Source organism: Nyctereutes procyonoides, unplaced genomic scaffold, assembly GCF_905146905.1.
Source record: "Nyctereutes procyonoides isolate TBG_1078 unplaced genomic scaffold, NYPRO_anot_genome, whole genome shotgun sequence".
Lineage (NCBI taxonomy): Eukaryota > Metazoa > Chordata > Mammalia > Carnivora > Canidae > Nyctereutes > Nyctereutes procyonoides.
In genome coordinates, this window is record NW_026575121.1 from 58216151 (window position 1) to 58239593 (window position 23443).

The 23443-nt window shown below is 51.5% G+C and overlaps 1 protein-coding gene across 4 annotated transcripts in view; it reads right to left on the reverse strand.

Annotated features, from left to right (window-relative positions):
* IRS2 (insulin receptor substrate 2) overlaps positions 1-22710 on the reverse strand; it is a 29265-nt gene extending 6555 nt beyond the window's left edge. For 2 of the 4 annotated variants that reach the window (XM_055335928.1, XM_055335926.1), the window contains exon 1: positions 18565-22710. In XM_055335928.1, coding sequence (XP_055191903.1) covers positions 18565-22681 — 4117 coding nt within the window. In that variant the 5' untranslated portion in view covers positions 22682-22710. Of the gene's footprint in view, positions 1-14543; positions 16413-18564 lie in introns of those variants that run through there. The other 2 variants (XM_055335927.1, XM_055335929.1) reach the window with 2 other exon arrangements.
* Between the last annotated feature and the right edge of the window lie 733 nt (positions 22711-23443).

Sequence of the window (23443 nt, forward strand, 5' to 3'; positions counted from 1 at the left end):
CCAGCCTGGAGCTACTGCACCACCCCTTCCTCCCTGAACCACGACCTCAGCACACTTACATCTCAACTATTTGTTTCTTTTCTGTGCTTGTGCCCTACCAGCCAATCACCTGCAGCAAGAGTGTGCACCATGCCAGGGCAGCAGAGTCCAACAGTGTCCAGAGCGGGAATATGACTGATTATTCATATTCAGCATAGACACCAGAGGGGCAAAATACCCTCTTCCGGATTGCTGGGGGCCTTGCTCTTACATCATGAAATGTCAGGCCTTTCTAGGTGAAAAACCAGGTAAGGGAGCACCTGAGACTGGTCAGAAGTAAAGGATGCTCCTTTACTTCCCCCAGGGCTCTCCTCTCTGCTCCACTGGGAGCATTTCTACAAATTATAGGAGTGGGTGGGACTGGGGAGAGGGAGAGGAGGTCCGCCTCGGAGTTTACACTTTTGCACAGTAAGCACCATTAGCCCATCACAAAACTCTCCCCAGGGACACAAAATACTACACAGGTTCCTGCCGCCTGCTCCTGTCTCCCCTGGGAATTGGGGACTCAAACCCTTCCTGTCCCCAGCATCTGGCACAATGCTTATTAGGCCCTTTCTTTAGCTTCAGTGAAGTTGAAATAAAAACCCGTGTGGTTTATGCCATTTCTCACAGGAAGAAAAGCTAAACAAACAAACAAAACTTCTAAAGGAGAATGAAACCCTAGAACGGTCTGAGGCCCAAAAGAAAAGAAAACCCTCTTCACCTCATGAGAGAGAGTGGCATTCCAAGGCAGAGGTCAGCAAAGTACGGCTAAATCTGACTGTCGTCTGTTTCTGTAAATAAAGTTTTATTGGAACACAGCCATGCTCGTTCGTTTGCACAGGGCAGCTTCTGCACTTCAGCAGGAGAGCTAGTGGTTGTGCAGAGACCGTCTGCCCCGAGACGAGAGGAAGGCATCAGAGGAGAAAGTAGGGTGGGGGAGTCAAACTAACACCATACATTTCCATCTGTGTTACACCTGGAGACAGCCTGATTCCCCCTTTGGATATAAGCTGCCAGCTTATGTCCTTCAGAAATGTAATACCCTCGACTAAAAAACACGCTATCTTGTTACAGGCCCTGCTGAAAACGAGGAAGCAAGTCATGCAATCATTTATGAAGCCAGCACACTTTGGGGATTAATTTCCGCTACCTATGGCTCTTCTAGTTCGTTTTTCATACACAATACGAAAGTACGGTTTTCATACACAAGATACATCCTACAGTATCGTTCTTTCAACTTTAACAGAGGTGAAGTTATAGTAAGGTAGACCTTCAATTCTAGAAGGGTCCAAATCTTTTCTCTTTCTCGGGTCATTTAAGAGCATGAATATAAGCGTTATGTTTCTCCCTATGAAACAGTAAGAATAATTGAGCTAAATGATATAATGTGCACTAAAATTGCAAATATCCTATGAACACTGTAATTCTTTCCTCAGATTTAACACATTATTATGCTCATGAGCTTATGCCGATGTAAAGAAGATGTATTTTATGGACACTACAAAAATGTTTTTCTGTTTATATCTGAAGTTCTCAGACCTATTATGTTTTTCCTACAAAATTAAGAAATGTACAATAACAATTTATTCAAAATATATCCACCCCAAATACCCTGTTGTTATATATCATTTCAAATGCACCTTTCTTTCCTTCAAATATATAGGTATGTAAGAGTTGCTACTGGGGTTATTTTAGTTTTATGATTTCATTCCTTGTTTTTATTATTGAAACCGAAATAAGCATTTTTTGAAGTCTGAAATTATGACAAACGCACCTCAAATCCCCTCTATAATATCACTGAATAGGAAACAGACTTATGAGTATAGTTAAAAGGTACGGCCTAGGATTCTAAGATATATACTCTAGTTTTCACATTTAACAATAATACAGTAACTTGGAAACGTATTAAAAATAGATCATAATAAGCACTAAAGTGCTTGTCTTTCATTACAGGAAAAAAGAAAGAAATAAATGTTAAATAAATGAGATCTTTAAAAAAAAAAAAAGAAAGAAAGAAACAGAGGGCAATTCTGGAATCCATTGCCCCCAGCCCCTGCCCAGCTATCTCCCTCCTAGGTGCGAGCTTCCACTGTGCAAATGCACCTGGGTGGCCTGAGTGGCCTCCGCCTCTAACCTGCAGGCTCATTCCCTCCCTGTCTATTAAGGTCCACAGGATGCAGATGTCGGCATCCTCTCCCATCTCCTGGGGGCTCAGAATGGATCTCATTTAAAGGCTCTTGTGTGAATGGGCAGCCAACCCTCAGGTGTCCTGGCTCATTCTCACCATCACTCATCTCAAAAGCATTCTGGGAGCTTAGGAATGACTCAGGTCAAGCCGTCCCCACCCCTGCAAACTGCATGCCATTCCAATGGCTCAACGCGACGTGGGTGTGGACAGTCACTGGTCCCACAGGGAGTCCTGGGGCCCAGGATCCAGCATTTACCATTCTGTTCTTCCTTCTGAAAACAGGGCCATCATTCTCCTGCCCTGAGTTCCTTCCTGGGCCTTTTTGGAACTACCAAATTTTACATATGAAGGCTACAAGCATGTAAGTCAAACACAATGTAGAGATACTCTTGACTTTCCATGTGCAGAGGAGTACATGCCACTAGCATTAGTGGCACCTTGCAGGTGGGTCCCTCTGCTTTCTTCAAGTTCCTCTAAATGATGTATACGCGTAGCCACACGTTCCTTGTGAACTATAAAGACTTAATGAGACCCGGCAGCCCTAGGCGGCCACAGAAAGCCTGGCTCCTCCCACCCTGCTCTCTTGGCTAATCTGTGCGGCCACAACAGTGCTATCTCTGAGCACGTTTGCCACCACAGCATTTTCCTTCATTCAAAATTCTACCCATGAATGACATCACGAACAACTGGAACTTCAAGCAGCAAATAAACAACTCATGAATGCACAAAAACAATGGCAAATAGCTCCCGGAATGAAATGAATAAACTTGTTTTAATTGGATAGAAGCAGAACAGAAGTAGAATTGTTTTTCTGAGGGTAACTCCAGGCCATTTAAAGCTAATAGTTCTCAAATGCTGCCCTGATCGCCTTGCTTGGCTGCTCGCCCCACGTCCTGTGGGCAGGACAGAACGTGCGTGCGGACAGGGGTCGCATGTGCCCCAGAGCAGGCAGCTGCGCCATCAGGGACCGCCCGGACGCCTCTCCACGTCCAACGCGCCCCCGCGCCCCGCAGCACGGTGCCCATCAGCTAGCTGCGCTCTGGCGAGTGGGGCCATGGGCACGAGTTTCTGTTCTCTCGGGTTTATGCTCCAAAGTGTGGCAAACTGTAGGTCAACATCAGCATTCAGACTCTGCTGCACACAGAGAGATTTACATTCAAACCAAGTACTATTTATTAAACTTTCAGTAACGAAAAATGTGAAGTGCTAAGTTACAAACTGTCTTTACCGAGTTCATTTACTGAAAAATAAAATCAGCAGCCATGGATGGCCAGGCCTTCCTGGCCTTTCCCTCACTGGGCTTTCCTCTCACTAGAGAAGGGGCAAGAGTGGGGGACATGCGTGATCACGCGTGCAGCTGCGGGGACCAAAACTGGGCCCCCCAGTGGGCCAGGAAAACGGCGGTTCCCCCACCGGCCCCACCTGGACCTGCAGGTGACCCCCCAGCCCCCTCCCCCACTTCACAACCCGACAGCCCCTGGGGCAGGTTAGGCTACTACACATGCCCTCTGGGCCAAAGAGTGCCAAAGTGTAGTGTCTCCAGTCACTCACACTGAAGTCTCTGCAGAGAAAGGGCTCTGGAGACTCGCTTCTCCAGCCTTGGGAGAACTCAGTGGCTGGACCCGGTAGGCATCTTACACACTTATTTGTCAGGAGGGACCTCCCACATGGGAGGCTCTGGACCCCAGGACACCTGAGCCAGGGGTCCAGCCTGGCATCTCTCAAGGCCTCGGAGGGATTCGAAAGAGCAGGCAGGATGGACACATGGACACCCTGGCCCCCCAGTCCTCCTGGAGGCCAGACCCACAACGGTTACACACACAGCCAGGAAGAGCACCTGATGCTGCCCCTGGGCTGGGAGGATGGAGGGGCCCCAGTTTTGGCCCCCGCAGCTGCACGTGTGATCACGCACGTCCCCCACTCTTGCCCCTTCTCTAGTGAGAAGAAAGCCCAGTGAGGGAACAACACAGCCAAGCACAGCAAGATCCAGCTTCCCAAAGTCAACTCAGGGTGAAGACATCACTCCTTCCACAGGAAGAAGGCTAGCCTGTCTGCGTAGACTGGCCTGGTCCCATTTCCAGTTCCTTCAAGCTGAGCAGAAGCCTCTGCGACTTTTCAGGACGGACTGAAAAGTCACGTGTGTTCCTAACCACGTCCTTGGGAGCCCAAATGACAAAAGGCAACACAGCAAATTACATTTTGTCATTTCTACCTATTGTACTGAACGGAACATGAACGGGCTCCCGAGCAGCCTGAACAGAGGGTAACAGGGCGGCAGCCAGTCACACAGGAGCTGGGGAGTGGGAATCCGCACCAGCCCTGGGCTGTGGGTCACAGGGTGGGCGCCACGGCCACAGCCACAGCCTCAAGTCCCTGCAAAGGCCCTGGATGTGGGGCAAGTAGCCCACTCGCGGCTACTTGCCTCCCACTCTCGCCTCTTGTTGTCGCAGAGCCTCATCTAAGAGCTTCTCCAGAGTCTAAGAAGCAGAGACACCAAGGAGACCCACAAGCACAGACGGATTTTCTAAAACATTGCACGTGAGCGTCAACATGGAAATTTCATGATTCTGGCCTGGAAGAGGCAAGGGCAACCCAAGTGGAAGTTGTAACTGCTAATGCAGGTAAGCAAACCGCCAGGAGCAGACCACCAGCCTTCTTCCAACGGAGGAGCTTCTTTAACACCTTGCATGTATGCTACCATATGATGTACGTATTTCACAAAAATTAAGTGAGACAAAACCTAAATCCTGAAGACAGACCTACATGCTACGTCAAGTCTTCAAACGATACAAGCTACAAATAACTGCACACAAATCCACTCGCAAAACATCCATTTTGCTCACACACAGACTGAGGGCGGGTGGGTCCTCCTGGCAGCCTTGGATCCTGGCTCACTCCTAGTATTAGCACCGTCCTGCCGGTTTCTCTCTGTGAAACACACGGAGGAATCCGAGCTCCATCCCTGGACGATGAAACCAATCCAGTGTGCAGCTCGAACCTGGCACTCCTGAGCAAGAGCAGAGCCTGCCCAACTAATGGCAGGCGGCCGCACGCGGCACTAACCCAGCGCCAGACCCACCCACGGTTTGGCTGGTCAGGATGAGTGAGTGTCCTTTCTCCCCCCCAAAGGAGCCAGCATGTCACCTGGAAGACCCAGAAGCAGGCAGCATCACACCTCCCAGGCCCGAAGAGTCTCTCCAGCCCCAGGTTTTTCCTTTAAAACATAAGAATAACAAGAACCTCCCTCTAAGGAGGTCCTGAGGACTCGACAACAGTTAGAAATGTTTTATAGGGCAGCCCGGGTGGCCCAGCAGTTTAGTGCCGCCTTCGGCCTAGGGCATGATCCTGGAGACCGGGGATCGAGTCCCACGTCAGGCTCCCTGCCTGGAGCCTGCTTCTCCCTCTGCCTGTGTCTCTGCCTCATTCTCTCTCTCTCTCTCATTCTCTGTGTCTCTCATGAATAAATAAATAAAATCCTTAAAAAAAAAAGTTTTATAAATTATAAGGCGCTTTACAGATGTTTGCATAATCACGTACATAATTCCACCAGGAGGCAGGTGCTTGGCTGTTAATCTTGTTTATCATCTTCCAGCGCCCACCCCCTCACAACTCAGTGCCTCAACCCATTTTCAGGGTTTCTCCCAGCTTCTATGCTAGTTTGGAAAAGGAAATTCAAGAGCTGCCATATCCCTCACGAGGCAAAAACAAAACAAAACAAAACAAAAAAATAAAAAAACAAAAAACCAAAAAACCCCCACACACAAGATGGCAGAATTAGATGATTCTATGCTCCTTTACATTATTAAAATATGAACTGACATCTTTACAACGGCTGACCGAGCTCTACAGATCACGGTCTCTTGTCACCCCCTCACTTCACCTAATATGCTCTGCCTTTCTCCTTCGTCAGTCACACTGATCCACTTCTCATTGCGGAACATACCAGCAATCTTCTGCCCCAGGGCCTTTGCACAGGTATTCCTTTGCCTATATGGATTCTTCCCCTAAAGATCTAGAAGACCTGCTTCTTCATCACCTTCAAGCTGTCACCTCTCCCCTCCTTCCCTTCCACCACTTTATTTTCTGGAGCATCTATTACTACCTATAATACTTCATCATCTGAACACATTACAAAATTAAATTTATTTCCTAGGTTTCAAATATAGGCTTGAACACTGAGTACCTTTTGTTTTTCTTTTTAGCTTGGGAACCAAACCTGTTTCTTTCTCTCATACACTTTAATATTTTTCAAATGAGTGAAACAGTTTAAAAGTATTCAACAAGTAACAACTGGCATCTTTGTCATGAAAAAAAATTTAGCAATTTGATTAACTCTGAAAGTTGAAGGGAGATCTAACCTTTCTGCCTCTGTCCCTCCTGCCCACAGCCCATCTTTCTACCCTCCCAAGCAGCATTAAGTGACATTCCTATCAGTGTCCCCCCACCACCACCACTCCCTGCCCCAAATGAGCACTTAAAGGTGGGAAAATGTAAAAGGACAGGAAACCAGCTCCCACATCAGCCTGATGGGTTGGAGATACAACTGCCTGGCCGATGGATGGCCCTCTCCTCTCCACAGTGGATGCCAAGGCAGAGATGGGTCTGGCAGCGGCAGGTCTCAGAGCAGAGGGAGCGCTGGTAGCCAGGGGGGCCTCCCTTGTGCAGGAGGGGGACGGGCTTTCCTGGCCAGATTATTGGGTCTATAAAAAGGACGTCCGCTTTCAAGGGCTTCAGATACATCTGCATGCCACTGAAGGTGCGTTAAAGATGTGTCAGTCCGATTTGGAAATTATTAGGATAGTGACTAAAATCTACATGTTCACCATTTATGGAAGGCCACAGTGGGGCGCGAGCAGCAGCAGTAAGCATTTTACATGTGAGCATTCCACGTGTGTGGCCATGAACGCTTGGTGTTGCAGAATTAAGGATGAGTTCACAGAAAGAACTCACACCACGCAAACAAAAGAGAGGACATCCGTTAAGCAGCAGTGGGTGGTGGGGGAGCTGCAAAAAATCAGAAGGCTCTGGAAAAGGAGGCCAATATCCCAGTGCTGGGAAATTTCTGGAATACTTCCACTGACAGCAAAGATGGGGTACAAGGAGAAATCCTGGGACAGTTACGGGGCAGAGGCTAGAGTGAGCTATACCCAGCAGCCAGGACCCTGGCAAACTGAACCCATAGTTTCTGAGAAGAAAACTGACCCAGCATCATCGGAGGAACCCCAAGAGTATGGAGACAGGACTGAGCACGGAGTGGCTCCATCAGAACCTTCCAGCGAGGCCACCCCACTGAGAAGGGCGGACGGACGACTCCTGGAACGCTCCATGCCACTGCCCAGGAAACAGCCTACGTGGGGAGCACCGAGTGGCCCCCCGTGACTACTCAGGTGTTCATACACACTGAATCTCCATCGAGTAACTGGCTAAACTGTCAACTCTAGGAAATGCCTCAAGACACGAAGAATTCTGAACATTCCAGCTGAACAGGACAGACTCCAGAGTCGTGGAGATGAATGCTTATCACCCAGAGTTATTCTAGGAACTTAATTAAATGCTCCATGCCAGAGAAACTTGGGTATTTTACTGCTGTGGTTATTTCATTTGGAACGAAGGCTACTAATAAACCAGCCCTACAGATAAGCTAAACTGCAAATAATGATAAGAAGTAAAATGGAATTAAGGTGAGTTCTTCTACTGCATCTTTAAAATTCTGATACGTCCATAAACACCAAAATGTCATTATGCTTAGAAGCTACGTAAATTTTCAGAGAAAATGCTCATTTTAAAATTTCAAAATAAGTAAAGGCTAAAGGATGCTTTAAAATTCATTGTTTGTAAGTTTGTCAGGCTTTCATATTTAATATTTCCACACCACATGTTATTCAAGTTTCCACTTTTTACCGAACCAGCTGAAAAGTTAATTTTCTGTAGCTGACTATAAAATAAATGTACGCTCCTGGATTTATAACATCCTAAAGAAGGAAGAAATACAGATTTTGCAGTTTTGCAACTCGTGTATTTGGCTAAATAGTACCTAAATATTTTCAATTGAACTGTACGTTTATAAGAAGTCTACTTAGCAAACTAATGAAAGTTCTTTGCAGAAATGTCATCAGACTTATTTGATAAATATAACTGGAAGACGGAATGAGTAGCAAATGCATTTGTTTGTTTCATCTGTATACACAAAGTGCTGTTTTAGGTCACTTTTATGCCAGAAAACTATTTTTGAAAACCCTGCTATCATGTAAGAATAAAACAGAGGTATGCGTTGCCACCCACCCATCACTTGAGCAATTTATCTTCCAAAAAATGCATCCAGGCTTCGGCCAAAGAAACTGACCGCCTGAGTGTCCCTTTCTAGCAACTTCTGTCCTCTGAGTAGTTCAGGAGCTCCAGAATGTTGACAGGGTCCCAGAGTACTACTCCTACCTCCCTCTCACCCTCAAACAAAATCAAGCTGCTCTATGCACACTAATTGGTGCCTTGTTTAATACTGCTTATTGCTCAGAGTTTCTAAAGCACGATTTGCATAGTTTTTAAACTTATTAAGAATGTCCTGGCCTATTTCCAAAACTTCTCTTCATGCTTCTGCACCCCTCGCCGCTGCCATTGGCCCAGCGGGTGCCTGGGACCCTGCACCTGGGACAGGGAAGGAGGCACTTGCAGGCTGTGGTGTGGGGCCAAGTCCCCTGGGGGGGGGGGGAGCATGGGCGTGGCTTCTACTACAGGCTGGGAACTCTCAGCCTCACCCACCCCAGTCCCTACTCCCTGGCTTCCCACCGCCAGCACCTGGCAGTGCGGCCACGCCAGTTCAGGGGTTCTCTAAGGAGGGGATCCAAACCTCGCCCTGGGAAACACTGCTGCATTTATTTATGAAGACTCCCAACAGCGCGAGCACAGCAGCATCTTTATTCGGCAGTTTTTGCATTTCACCTGGTGAGTACTCTCCAGACCCAGCACCCAGAGACAGGGCGCTCTGAACTCTGCTCTCCCCAACCCTCACCCTGAAAGGCTGTTTTTGCAGTGCACTGATGGGAAGGGCAGGAGAGGGAGCTGCATCGCCCTGGTTTGTTGACCCCAGTGGGCGGTGGCAGCCTCCTTCCCGAGGGGCTGGGTAGATTACTGGTGCGCGATGCTTACCAGGGAGGCGTGTGGCCCCAGGCTGCCATCTGCTAGGAAGGAAGTCCTCTCTCGGAGGATGCTGGAGAGACTGGCAGCTAATGTAAACAAAACCAACTCAGCCCGTAGATCCCCATTGCATTTTTTAAAAATATGGACAGCCTATGAATTTTGGTTTGTTTACATCTTCCCTTCTGCCTTTGAAAGTGGGGTCACAGTCACATCATTAGGAAGGTAGAAAAACCATTTCTCTTCATTCAAAAATTCAGTTAAATGATTTCTTTTTTTCAGAAAAAAAAATCTTGAAAATAAGAGAGGCACTCGTGAAATAATCTGGTCCCCAGAAGATTACCACCTAGCAACAACTGATTAGTTAACTTATTGGTCCTTAGGCAAATTCTAAATTGGTTAGTTTTCGAATACACTCATCATTAAGTAGGTTAATGACTCATTTCTTAGGAAACTGTTAATGGACTTATTCATAAGGAGGAGAATATGTATTTCACTTATGGAATAAATCTATCACAAAGACACCTCACGCCATAACCAGATCAAGCATCTAGCTTGAACCCATCACAAATGGCAAGGACATACGTTTTTCCCAGGTAACAGAGGCTTTTCCATTGGAATCATGCCAAGAATTTTCTTCTTCTTTCTTTTCTTTTTTTTTTTTAACAAGTAAGCACATGATCTTGAATGTTTGCCAAACCTTCGCTCTTCTGCTTCCCCAGTACACACTGCCCACATGATCATGAGCAGGCGTGTCTCCCTGATTCACAGCACGCTTCCTTACCTAGGTGCCTCTGCATCCTCTGCTTCTGTCGGCCAGCAGATCTGCTGGTCTACGCATGAAGCAAAATGTTCCAAAGTCAAAAAAAAAAAAAAAAAAAAAGGACAGATACCACTTGTACAAACGCTGAGTTGTTCTGGAGCGAATACGACAGCCCTGGGAGGAAGTTATTCAGTGGTACACAAAAGACCCATAGAGACAGGGCATACTCTATTCTTTCTTGATAATATTTACAAACATTTCTACCAACGAATTAAACGGTGACCTTGGAAAAGAGGTCTGACCTCCCTGGGCCTCTGTGTACGCAGGCTTAAATGAGTTTTATTATACCAACCGTTCCCAACTCCTCTCCCTTGAAATGACCTTGCATTCTCTCCTGATCCTCACCACACTGTGTGGACGGAATTTTCATGTATTTGGTGGTGGGAGGGCGGAGAGGCATCTTCTCAAGGATAATATATAGTCAGCTTTGTTGAAACAAAAAGCAGCTAGAGGAATAGGAGCTTTCAGTGTTGCAGACCACTGGGACCCCAGGAAGTGAGACTGGAAAGCCCCAGAACAGATGACCAGCCAACAACCTGGAACCACCACTCTGAAGCCACCAACATAGTGACGGCTGTGAAAGTCCTATCAGATCCTGAGCTCTGCATACTGCCAGGCGTAAAACGGGTTTAAAAAAATTAGGGGGCTTCCCTTCCATGTCCTACTTCCTGCTTAACTGCCCACATTTTACTCAGAATCAATAAACACATGGAAGAAAAAAGAGGGAAATTCAGTAAGTATCAGCCAAGCGAAATAGAAAACAAAACAGCTACCTGGAAAGTTGCCTGAGACGGGTCTAGGCTAAAATCCTAATGTAACTGTTGGCTCTGAGCTTCCCCAGCAGACAGTTTGTAGCACTCGGAGACAGTATGATGGGATGTAAGAGCACAGGCTGCCGAGTCAGACCTGAGGAGGCAGGACCGCAGGACAAGGCAGGACAAGGATGGTCAATGGGCACCTTCTGAGGCTCACCCAACAGTATGCCTCTCAGCTCTCGGAACCTGGCCAAGTCCCGGGGCCTCTCTCGGCTGCAGATTCCTCATTCCCAAGGAGTGGCCCTGCCTAATGTCACTGGGTTTGGGAGTATAATGTGATACTACAGGGAAGAAAATGTCTCGATGCCATGAAGTGAGGAAAAAAACAGTGCCTGGATTTTAAACAATTCTTTTGACCTAAAGGAGATAGGGCAACACAATACTCTTCCAATACTGATCAGCATAATCGTTACAATTTCACCAGCACCAGCTCCAGCTGCCTTCTTTCACTGCGCATCAGGTTCTGGGATTCTTAGTAGCACCTAATTCAGAGGTAAATGATGGGCCCCCTCCCCTAAGTAACTACTTTTACATTTGGACAGAGGAAGCACTACGTCACACTCATAAATGCTAGAGATCAGGCATTAATACTATGTAAAAGCATAAATCCTTCTTAGGATAAACATACGGATTTTAAGGTAATTATTAAAATCACATAATATAATGAAATCTATCATAATCCCTATTTTTACACACTGAAAAAATTGCAATTTAATACTAGACTACAATCAGTCACCCAACGATTTATACCAACACCCTATGGATAGATTAAAGCACCAGTAAGACTATAATTATACTTAAGGTTGTAAAGTTTTAACGTGATTAGAGAACACGTCATTATTCAGTATTTGAGTTTCACAAAGACAAAATTCCCACCAAGCCTCTTGGGGCATGATTAGATGAGACATGGAGCCACCTCCCCTCCACACACACACACACACACACACACACACACAAAATATTTATTTCTGGAAAATTTGATACTGTTTAAAATCAATACTAAAGGACACCTGGGTGGCTCAGCCAGTTGAGCGTCAGATCTTGATTTTGGTTCAGGTCATGACCTTAGGGTCATGAGACTGAGTCTGGCTTAGGGCTCCACACTCAGCACAGAGTCGGCTTGTCCCTCTCCCCTCTGCTCCTACCTCACTCCTCTCTCTAAAATAAATTAGTAAAATCTTAAAAACCAATAAATAAAATAAAATAAAAACTAAAAACAAAACAAAACAAAAAAACAACCAGTATTGACAAGGTGCTGTGCATATGGTCATTTATCTTTTTTTTTTAAAGATTTTTTTTTAATTTTTATTTATTTATGATAGTCACACACAAAGAGAGAGAGAGAGGTAGAGACATAGGCAGAGGGAAAAGCAGGCTCCATGCACCGGGAGCCCGACGTGGGATTCGATCCCGGGTCTTCAGGATCGCGCCCTGGGCCAAAGGCAGGCGCCAAACCGCTGCGCCACCCAGGGATCCCTATGGTCATTTATCTTAAGGCATATTACGTACCACCATATTTAACCAAATATTCCAAATTTCACTAAAAGCACAATAGGCAAGGAGTATTTTATAAATCTTGTTTGTGGGTGTAAATATTATGTATGGCATAAGAAAATGGGGCCAAATCTGAAGACACATTTGTCTGCTCAAGGTTTACAATGTCTCTGAACATGTAAAAGTGACTTTATGCAAATTTAATATTTTTCTAGTGTAATCGCTGAGAAATCAGAACCGCTAACTTGACTATTTTACCGCTTGTAAACGAGCAGCCTTTAAATTTTAACCCAATTCTATCCCAGCGTTCCCATGCAATGAATTCAATTAAGCAGCAAGAGTACCATGCACAGAAGGATCTTGTATTATTCACATCCACTGAGCAAAATGGTAGTGTACAACGTGTATTTCAAGTCCCTCTATTCAAACTTCCTTCTGTGCCTTTTATTTTCGTGTGCCGTTAACTCAAGTCTCTGTGGCTATCTAGAAAGAAATCGAATCATCACTAGCAGTTCTCAGCCTCAGCATTTGCCCCATCTTGAATGATGACTCCACTTGTCCTCCTCAGGAAAAAAAAACCTACCAATGAACTCAGTCTGCAACGATCTACCTTGAATGATTCAAAAAACCACCGTGATCTTGAAGAACACATTCAAATAGATAAAATCAACACAGTCTCCCCATTTATATTTAGATAGTACGTTTCTACTTGATCAGTAACATGGTTACAACTGATCACATTGGAGGCTCAGAAAATTTGGTTTTCATTTGTTTATTAAAATGTCTTGCTCATCTTGAATAGAAAGACATTCTCCTCATGTCTGTAGTAGAGAAAATCTGCAGCAAATTCTCCTACTATTAGTGGAGTCCGTGAAGACCCGGCTTTGGGCGGGGCTTCACTTCCCTCTGAGTTTTTCCTCACTCTACTTGGCAGTGCAGATAAAAAGAGTAAAGTTACATTTTCCCTTAAGTTTCTAAGGTGAAATGGGAACACTTGATTCTGTGCTACCCAAAAAACAAAACAAAACAAAAAACCCTCTCAACTTGCCAAATCTGATACCAAAAGTTAACTAGCTCTTGGAACTATGCTTCTACAGAAAATGCATTAGTGGGAATTTTAACAGAAAACCCATTATACCCATGCTGGTAGTAAATAAAAGTGCTGCGAGTCCTCCTCCTCTCCAGAAAAACAGAGAGATTCGTTTAATACACATAATTCCAAAGAAAATAATTATAATTAATTATCTATTAAAATTCCTTTTGTGGGGGAGTGGGCCTGTGCAAGAGCAAATGAATCAAACAAACACTGGAGGTTTTCCTACCATGTCTGACAACCAAAAAAAATCAAAATGGAGCAGGAGGGGCTACCCCAGTTAAATCAACCCTAAAGGAGAACCCCCAAGCCCAACACTAGGTTCAGCAGCTGAAAGCTTAAGGGTTCTGTTTTTCTCTCAATACAGCCCACGTTAAAAGCCAAAACTATCAGCTAAAAAAAATGTATATCGTAATTATTAATTTTCATATTGACAGTACCTCTGGACATACAAATAAATCATAAAAGGTAATCAAAAGTACGGTCTTAATATAGTTTCAGCTTTAGGACGCTGTTTTCCTTGATTATGTCATTTTACTACGTAATTTAAAACACTACTTCATTGCAATTGATAATTATATGAACAAAATCTCAAGTTGGGTAAAGATGGGGGGAAAACATGGTTCTTGGAGACTGGAGTGGAATTAGCAATGAAGAAGAAAAGACATGCATCTCTTAAAAAAGGCGTTAGCTCCATATGTTTTTTTTTTTTTATGATAGTCAGAGAGAGAGAGAGAGAGAGAGAGAGGCAGAGACACAGGCAGAGGGAGAGGGAGAAGCAGGCTCCATGCACCGGGAGCCCGACGTGGGATTTGATCCCGGGTCTCCAGGATTGCGCCCTGGGCCAAAGGCAGGCGCCAAACCGCTGCGCCACCCAGGGATCCCCGTTAGCTCCATTTTTAGACGACCGTGAGTTGTTTCTTTTTAAGAACACTCATTGACAAAAGTGACTTTCCTATAAACCCTCATAGTTTCAAGGCAATAAGTATCAATAGTGTCAGTGAGTTTATTAGCAGGATCCTTCAGGAGAGCATTTTAACTGTTCTTGATTTTTATGATCTGCTGGACCTCCCAATGGCCGGGGCCACAGGAGTGAGAGGGTTATAATTACCCCATTTTACAGACAGAGAAAGTGAGAAAGTGGGGTTAAATGGTTCTCCTCTGTCACACAATGACTCATTAAGATCAGCAACCAGAAACCTGGTTTCCTGATTCCTGGTTTAATGTTCCACATACTATGCTTCCTTCTACGAAGTACTATTTTTGTAAAGGCTTCTCTTTCAATAAAGGAAGTAGAACAAGTCACGTGACTTTCATTCACGAAAGCCTGTGTGTTTTCATTAGCACCTTGGTTGTCTGTTCCCGGGAACAGGGCAGGAGCAGTGTTCATTATTATCTTATTACGACCAGAGCTGGCCAACCAAAGCAGGAGAGCACGCAAAGCAGAAAAATAAAGGGCATGTGGTTTGTCAAGCAATCTCATTGGAGTTCTAAAAATATTCAGGTTCTTTGCTTTCAGACTTCCAATGGGCAATCCTTTTAAACATAAATCGTGATTATCTTGTTCCTTTGGAGACGTTCCTGCTGTCCCCAAATTCTCTGACCATAGGATATGAACAAATAGTCCTCTTATCAATCAGAATTTAAACAGAGATCCTTTCAGTGGTAACTCGTATCTAATCTGCCTTATACATACATAAAAACCAATTTTAGAACAAAAATCCCACCAAAGAAGAACAGCTAGATAGCACCTTTTATGATAAACACCAACCTACAGTCGTAGCACAAACATGTATACAGTTAATTTTTAAATGCTGTTTTAAAGCATAGTAAATTCCACACTGTATTTTCAGTTCCAAAACAACAACGTTCTGACAGATTGGTTCAATGTTCCTACGTACGCACCCGCAAAGCACGCAGAAAGGGCCTTCCTTTGCTCCCAAATAAGATGGATAATTTACAGTTCAAATTTTATTTGCTCTGGACTAATCCATAACTATTGTGTTATACAGATTATTATCATATATTAATCCAGAGCATGCACACACACACACACACACACACACACACACCCCTAAAGTGCACTGACTTGCTTCTGGCACCGAAATCCCACCATCCCCCAACTCTACTGTAAACAACTATCAAATGTTGTTGCAGAAATCTTGTGTCTTTGTTACCACTTATGCAAATGCCAAACCCTACTGCAGGACCCCAAATCATTCTGCTTCAGCATAATTAATGACATTTCCCCACGTGGAGACGGAGGAGCTCAGTGTGAACAGAAGCCTATGCCACTTCTGAGCGCCAGGCCATGCACACAATGACCCAGGAAGTTTTTTCTCCTATTTCATCTTCAAAGAAATGCTTTCCAAGTCTTCCTCCCTATAAATCATCCTCCCAAAGGACGCTTATCTCCCGTGAACTCTTTATTTATGAGCACCACAGACAAATTTCTACATGCACACGTGAGTTAAATAAAAGTGGACGTTCATTTTGAGTTCCTTTCTGGCTCCACAGACCACAGCGCAGGTTCCACATTCATTAAGATGACATCCTTGTCTTTCCTGTTCTACTGTTCTTGTGTCAAATCAGTTCACTAGAAATCCATTTCGCATGTAGCCCTCTTAAAAAACTGTGGTTCTGGCACAATGGATCAATTGCAGTTCTCGATTTTGCTTAAAAATAGTCCTTTCTCTTCTTAAAAAGGTGTTTACCATAATGCTCACAGAGTCTTTGGAAAAACGGCAAGCAAATTCAATCTCATCTTTGTTCAGCCACCACCGAGCCTACGAACTGCTGTTTTGGTTTCAGGAGTCCTGAGTCCTATAGGTTGAAAGGAATTTTATACTGGTGGGAAAACAAACAGAACAAGCTAAATCAGGTCTCTAACTAAACTTATCTCTCGCAGTTTTAACATTTTCCCCGAGTCTGAAAAGGGCATTATATCATAACATGAATCACGTTTCTTAATGTATCTCCCTTATCAGGAAGGCCTTGAATCCTTTCAGGCTGGTAGAGGCAAACCCCAGCTCACTCCTCCTGCTCCTGCAGGAACCCACTCCTGGGGCCTTTTCTAATCCAGGCCAGGGTTTTGCTTCCCGTTTCACCAAAAGGGGTAAAAAGGTGTTATGTTCTCAGGCTGCTTTTCTGATTAGAATCAGATTTCAGCAAAATGTACTTTCATGTTTACTATGGCATATCCCCCATATACCGTATCATCTGGGCATGCGAGGAAAATGTTTGTATGCATGCATTTCTCCCCCCTCCCCTCAATTCCAGTCATGCCTGTGTGTTTCTATGGTCTGTGTCCTAGACTGCAGCTAATCCTTCAACTCCCTGACACACAAACAATTTTTCAGAAGTATCTGTAGTGTTTAACTTAACTGCAAGCAAAGTGACCTTCAGAGGCAAGTCATCGTTTATGGGATACACTCTGACAAGTTCCAATTGATTTAATTAGATGGTGCTAGAGCACCATACTCCTGATGATTCTCTAGGACTCTTTTCATCTTTTATTCTATGGTTTTAATAAAAAAGTAGAGAGCTCTTCCTCTCTTATAGTAGAACAACAGGCTATTTACCCTACAGCTGTACTTTTACATCCCATGGACTAGCAGTCCCAGGCATACTATCAACTGTATGTTGGACTTAGGACAGCTTTCAGCTACTCTGTTTAGGAACAAAAAGCGCACGGATCCCCAAAAGCTGTGGAGATCGTAACTTCGGACCCTTTGCAGACTTCTGACTTCACATAACACTATTTGCTGCTTTATATTTTGTGGTTCCTCCAGAGCCTCTACCTTACTAGAACCCTCCCCAAACACACACATCACCAAAGAAAAATTAGGAACTTGTGAATTGAACATTCACACCCCCTACCACCCAGTCATTCAAAGTTTGAGATCCTCAGAATGCACCACCAGCTGCAAAGCAAGCACACCTCTGCTCATGGATATTTGATAAGAACGTGAAGGATACGGGGCACCATCCTGTCCAACTGTTCTTGAAAACACCACGTGGCTGTCTTCCACTTGTTTTCTCTAAAGCACTGATTCTAAATCCCGGCTGCACGTCATCACCCAGGCAAACTGTGAACAACACTGGTGCCTGTGCTCTGCCCACCGGAGGCTTCGCTTCAAAATCTGCCTGGAGCGAGGCCCCAAAGGGGCTTTCTCAAACTTCCTCAGGTGAGCCTAACCTGGGACAGGGTTCTCAGAGGATGTTCCCCAACCGGCAGCAGCAACACAACCTGGGAACTCCCGAGAAAGGCACCTTCCAGGCCACACCCTACACCTCCCGCATCACAGTCTCTGGGGCTCTGCACAACCCAGCCATCCAGGCTTCAGCCATCTCTGACCAGGTGACCCCCCCAGGTATGCTCGAGTCAGAGAACTACTGCGTCTACCCCACGAGTAGGCACTGCCACCCTGTCAGACCCTTGGGAGAAAAACGATGCCTCTTACGGAAAAGCCCCTACAGTTTCTGCGTAAAACTGAACCACCGGTTATAACTGTTCCCTGTTGCAGCCACCAAAATGGATGCTCATTTTCTAAATGACTTGCAGGCCTGTTTTTAAAAACTTTAAGGCTCAGCAAAAATCAGGTGGGACCTGCTTCCAGGAAAACAAAGAGAAAGGGTGAGGGAGCTGTCAGAACTTCAGGTCAAGAACCAACCCCTGGCACTCTGGGGTGGCTGACGTGGGAAGACCCGTGCCCTGGGGACAGAGGGAGGACGGGGTGGGGTCCAAACAACAAGTCCACAGCTCCTGAGTGGGAAGCTTCACATCCAACTCAGAGATATCACTGAAGACCACTGGACGGCTCTTGGTGTTTGGAGAAGAAGGAAGCCGAGGGGGCAGGAAGGCTGCCCCGATATTTTGTCACTCAGGTCCAGGTACCAAAGAACAGCAGCTCCCCGCTCTCCCAGCGGGTCTCTCACCGGACCTTCCAGCCATCCTCCCACCGGTCCTCCCACCCTTCACAAGGTCCGAGGGCCTCACCTTTCACGATGGTGGCCTCCTTCAGGTGATGGGACAGGAAGTCAATGCTGGCATAGGTGTTGGCGGGGGGCAAGGCGCCGGGGCTGGGCCCCCCACACACCCCACCGCCGCCGCTGCTCCCCACGGCGGTGATCAGACCCCCGAGACTGCGGGTCCGGCCCCAGGCGCTCTTGTCTCCGGACTGCGGATGCAGATGCGGATGCGGATGCGGATGCTGCTGCGGGGCGGGTGACAGCCCAGGCTCGTCCCTCACGTCGATGGCGATGTAGTTGAGGCCATTCTGGAAGCCGGCAGAGGTCTCCCTGCGCATTGGGGCGCCACTGCCCCCAGGGCAGCCGACCAAGCCCCCGGGCTGACCTGGGCCCCAGGGGCGCGCCTGCTGGGGGTGCGGCGGCTGCAGCTGGCGGGGGGACGTGGGGCGGTCGTCACCGGCGCCCAGGACGCCGCTGCTGCTGCCCCCTTCGCTGCTTTTCCTGAGAGACACGTTTTCCACAGAGGCCGAGTTGTGGCGCTTCGGGTTGTGGGCGAAGGAGGGGGACACGGGGGTCACAGTGGTGGTCGAGGCAAAAGTCTCAGAGCTGTGGCGGCGCCGGCCCCCCTGCGGGTCGGCGCGGATGACCTTGGCGCCCCGGTGCGGGTCCGGGGGCTGGCTGGCCTGCAGGAAGGCCTCGACTCCCGACACCTGGTCCATGAGGCTCAGCCTCTTCACCCCGGACGTGGGGCTGGTCACGCGGGCGCCCTCTGGCTTCGGGGGCGCCGCGATGGGTTGTGGCGGGGTGGCAGCCACGCCGAAGGCCATCTCGGTGTAGTCACCATTGTCCCCGGGCTCCGAGGAGGAGGAGGAGGAGGAGGAGGAGGAGGAGGAGGAGGCCGCGCTGGGGCCCTGCGAAGGGGCGGCCGGGGGTAGGCGGTACAGCTCCCCCGGGGGCGGCGGCGGGGGCGGCTGCAGCTGCAGGGAGGCCGCGGGGGCGGCGGCGGGGCGAGGGGGCAGCGGCGGGTAGGGCGAGGAGGCCTCGGGGGACAGGAGGGCGTCCAGGGAGCCCACGGGGTCCCTGCTCTGCGCGCCGGGCTTGGGCGACTTGGGCGAGCTGAAGTCGAGGTTCATGTAGTCGGAGAGCGGGGAGCGCTGCCTGCTATCGCTGCTGGTGCCCGGGGTGCCCGAGCCCAGGGAGGAGGCCGGGCTGCTGGCGGACAGCAGCGAGGACGACGAGGCCGCCGAGGCCAGCAGCGGGGGCGCGGGCGGAGAGAGGCGGGCCCCGGCCTCGCCGAAGTCAATGTTGATGTACTCGCCGGGGCTCTTGGGCTCCGGCGGCAGAGGGTACTCGTGCATGCTGGGCAGGGTCTGCAGCCCCTCCAGGGACAGGCGTGTGGGCCGCACTGCCCGGCAGCGCTGGGTCAGGAAGCCGTCGGGGCGGCCAGCGCTGCTGCTACTCGGCCTGCCAGGCGAAGGCACTGCTGGGTGAGGGGGCTGGGTGTGGCCGCCCGCCCCTGCGAAGGCGCCGCTGGCCGTGGGCCCCGGGCTGGCCGGCGGCTCCAGCCTCTCCTCCTCCAGGATGCGCCCCACGGGGGAGCTCATGAGCACGTACTGGTCGTGGTTGTCCCCGTTGCACGTGTAGGGCGCCTTGTAGGAGCGCGGCAGGGAGCTGTAGCAGTAGCCAGGCACTCCCCTGAGCACCTCCCCACTGCCGTGCAAGGCGGCCGAAAAGAAGTCTGGGGGAGTCCCCGAGGTACCCGCGTCGCTGGGGGACATATTGAGGTAGTCCCCGTTGGGCAGCAGCTTGCTGTCGGCGCTCTCGACGGACAGCTTGGAACCACACCACATACGCATGTACCCGCTGTCCTCGGGGGAGCTCTCGGCTGGGGAGCTCGCCTTGTAGCTCACCGCACTGGCCGGGAAGGCCCTGCCGGCCGACGGGGTGGGCGCTGGCACTGCGGCTCCCGTGGGGGGCAGGGCGGCGGCGCTGGCCCGCGGTCGCAGGATCTGCTTGGGGGCAGACACGCTGGTGGGGCTCATGGGCATGTAGTCATCGCTCTTACAGCTGCCACTGCCACTGCCCCCGCCCACGAGGGCCACGCCGGGGGTCATGGGCATGTACCCGTCGTCGGCGCCGAGGTTGCTGCTGGAGCTCCTGTGGGACCCGATCTCGACGTCGCCGTAATCCTCGGGATACGGGTTGTAGGCCACTTTGGGAGAGGACGCGGGGCAGGACGGGCAGAGGCGGCCAGCGCTGCCGGAGAAGGTGGCCCGCATCAGGGTATACTCATCCAGGGACGCGGAGGAGGGCTGGGGCACCGGCCGCTGCCGGGCAGGCGCGGTCAGGGAGTAAGTCCTCTTCCTCAGCCCCCGGTCCAGGTCCTGGGCGCCATCCCCAGACACTCTGCGGTAGGGGCGGCCACAGTGGCTCAGGGGCCGGTCCATAGTCATGTACCCGTACAGCTCGCCCCCGCTGCCGTCCCTGGCCGGCGGCGTCTCGGCGATGGACTCGGGCGTGTTGCTCCTGTGGCTGCAGAAGGCTCTCAGGTCGCCGGGGCTGGAGCCATACTCGTCCAGCGACATGAAGCCGGGGTCGCTGGGGGAGCCCGAGGCCGACGCGCTGCCGCTGGACGGGCGCTGGCCCGCGGGGTGGTGCAGGGGGTGCTGCAGGGGCGGGTGCGGGCCCGGGGGCGGCGGGTAGGAGCCGGAGCCGTGCCCGCTGCTGGACGACAGGCTGCCGGGGCTGGTGGCGGCCGGGGGCGAGCGCGCCACGGGCATGGACATGGAGCGGCTGTGCTGCAGGGCGCCCCCTGCCGGCGCCGGCGCCGGCGCCCCCTTGCTCGCGCGCCCGCCGCAGCCGCCGCTCAGGGTGTGCGAGCGGCTCAGGGGCGCGCGCACCGGCCCGGGGCTCAGGGGGCTCCCGGCCACGGACACCGGCCTGCCGCCCGCCGCCGCGCCCGCGCCCGCGCCCGCCGCCGCCCCCGCCCCCGCCGCCCCCGCGCCGCCGTCGCCCTCGCTGGCCGTGCGCACCCGGCACGAGCTGCACTTGGCGGCCGGCGGGGTGGCGGCCAGGCTGTCGGTGCGCGAGCGGCGCACCAGGCCCGTCTGGCTGGGGGGCAGGTTGACCAGGTGGTGGTGGCGGCGCGCGCCGGGGACGCTGATGGGGTGCGTGGAGGACGAGCCCGACGACTGGCTCTTGCTGCGCGGCCGGAACTCGAAGAGCTCCTTGAGCGCCTTCATGGCCTCCAGGATGGTCTCGTGGATGTTCTGCGCCACCACCGAGTCGTCGGCCTGCATCCACAGCTCCCCGGGGCCCGTGACCGCCGAACGGCCCACCTCGATGAAGAAGAAGCTGTCCGAGTGGCCGCAGCGGCGGATGTTCATGAGCTGCAGCGTCACCGACGGCTGCTCGCAGTTGAGCTTCACGAAGCCGATGGTGCGCGCCGACAGGCACAGGCGGTACACGCCCGTCAGGTTCTTGCTCTGGCCCAGGCCCTTGGGCTTCAGGTTCACCTGCCACACCTCGCGGTAGGCGGCCGCGGCGGGCGCCACCAGCCCGTAGCTGTCGTCGGCCGCGTTGGCGCCGGCCGAGCCGCCCAGGGCGCCGGGCAGCGAGGCGCTGCAGGACGCGGCGGCGGGGGCGGCGGCGGCGGCGGCGGCGGGGGGCGCGTCGGCCGCGCGGCCCTCGCTGACCAGGTCGGTGAGCGCGCGGTACCAGCCCTCCTGCTCCTGCTCGTTCTCGGCCGCCACCGCGAAGTACTCGTCCTTGGTGTAGAGCGCGATCAGGTACTTGTGCTTGGCGTCGGCGCGCTTGTTGATGTTGAGGCAGCAGTCGAGCGCGATGACCCGCTTCGGGGCGCCCGCCTTGCTCCGCCACTTCTTCTCGCTCTCGTAGTACTCGAGCCGCGGCGGCTGCGGCGGCGGCGCCGGGCCCCCGCCCCCCGCCGCCGCCGCCGCCGCCGCCGCCGCCTCGTCGCCGGGCCCGCGCAGCACGAAGAAGCGCTTGTGGCCGTGCTTCTGCTTGCGCAGGTAGCCGCACTTGCGCACGCTGTGGTTGTTGTTGTTGTTGTTGTTGAGGTTGGGGCCGTCGCCGCCCGCCGGCCCCGGGGGCCCCGGCGGCCCCGGCAGCGGCGGGCTCGCCATCGCCGGCGTTTCAGGCCGCGCCGAGCCGCGCCGAGCCGCGCCGAGCCGAGCCGCCGGGGGCAGCGGAGGGGGCGCGGGCGCGGGCGCGGGCGCGGGCGGGGGCGCGGGCGCGGGCGGGGGCGGCTCCCTCCCCCGCCCCTGCTCGCTCGCCCGCGCGAGCCCTCGTCCCTCGGGCCCGGGAGGTGGCGGAGGCCGGGGGAGGCCCGCGGGGGGCCGGCCCCGCGCGGTGGCGCAGCGCCCTCCGCGCCCCCGCGCCCCGGAGGATGCCCCCTGGCCCGCCGGCCCGCAGCCGCCGCCTCCCGGGCTCTCGGGCGGCGCCTGGGGACTCGCTGGCTGGGCCGAGAGTCGGGGTCCCCGAGCCGCGGGGCCGAGCCTAAGGCGCGCGCGGCCGCACCGCTCCGGCCGCTGCGCCGCGCTCGGGGGTGCCGGGGTGCGCCCGGGCACTCGGGGTCCGCGCCGCCACCGGGGCGGCGGCGGTGGCGGCGGCGGCGGCGGCGGCGGCTGCTGCTGCTGCTGCCAACGGCGACCCGGGCTCGTCGCGGTCCCCGCCGCACAGTGAGTAACACATCGCGCACCGAGTGACTGAAGTAACAGGAGCAAAACAACATGTGACTCGGCGTTACGCAGGCACACACGGCGCGGCCGCCCCGCCCCGCCGCGCGCATTGGCGCCGCGCCCCCCGACGGACGGCCCGCGCGGCCAATGGGAGCGCGCCGCGGGGGGGCGGGCCGCGCGCCCCCGCCCCGCCCCCCTTTCTCCCCG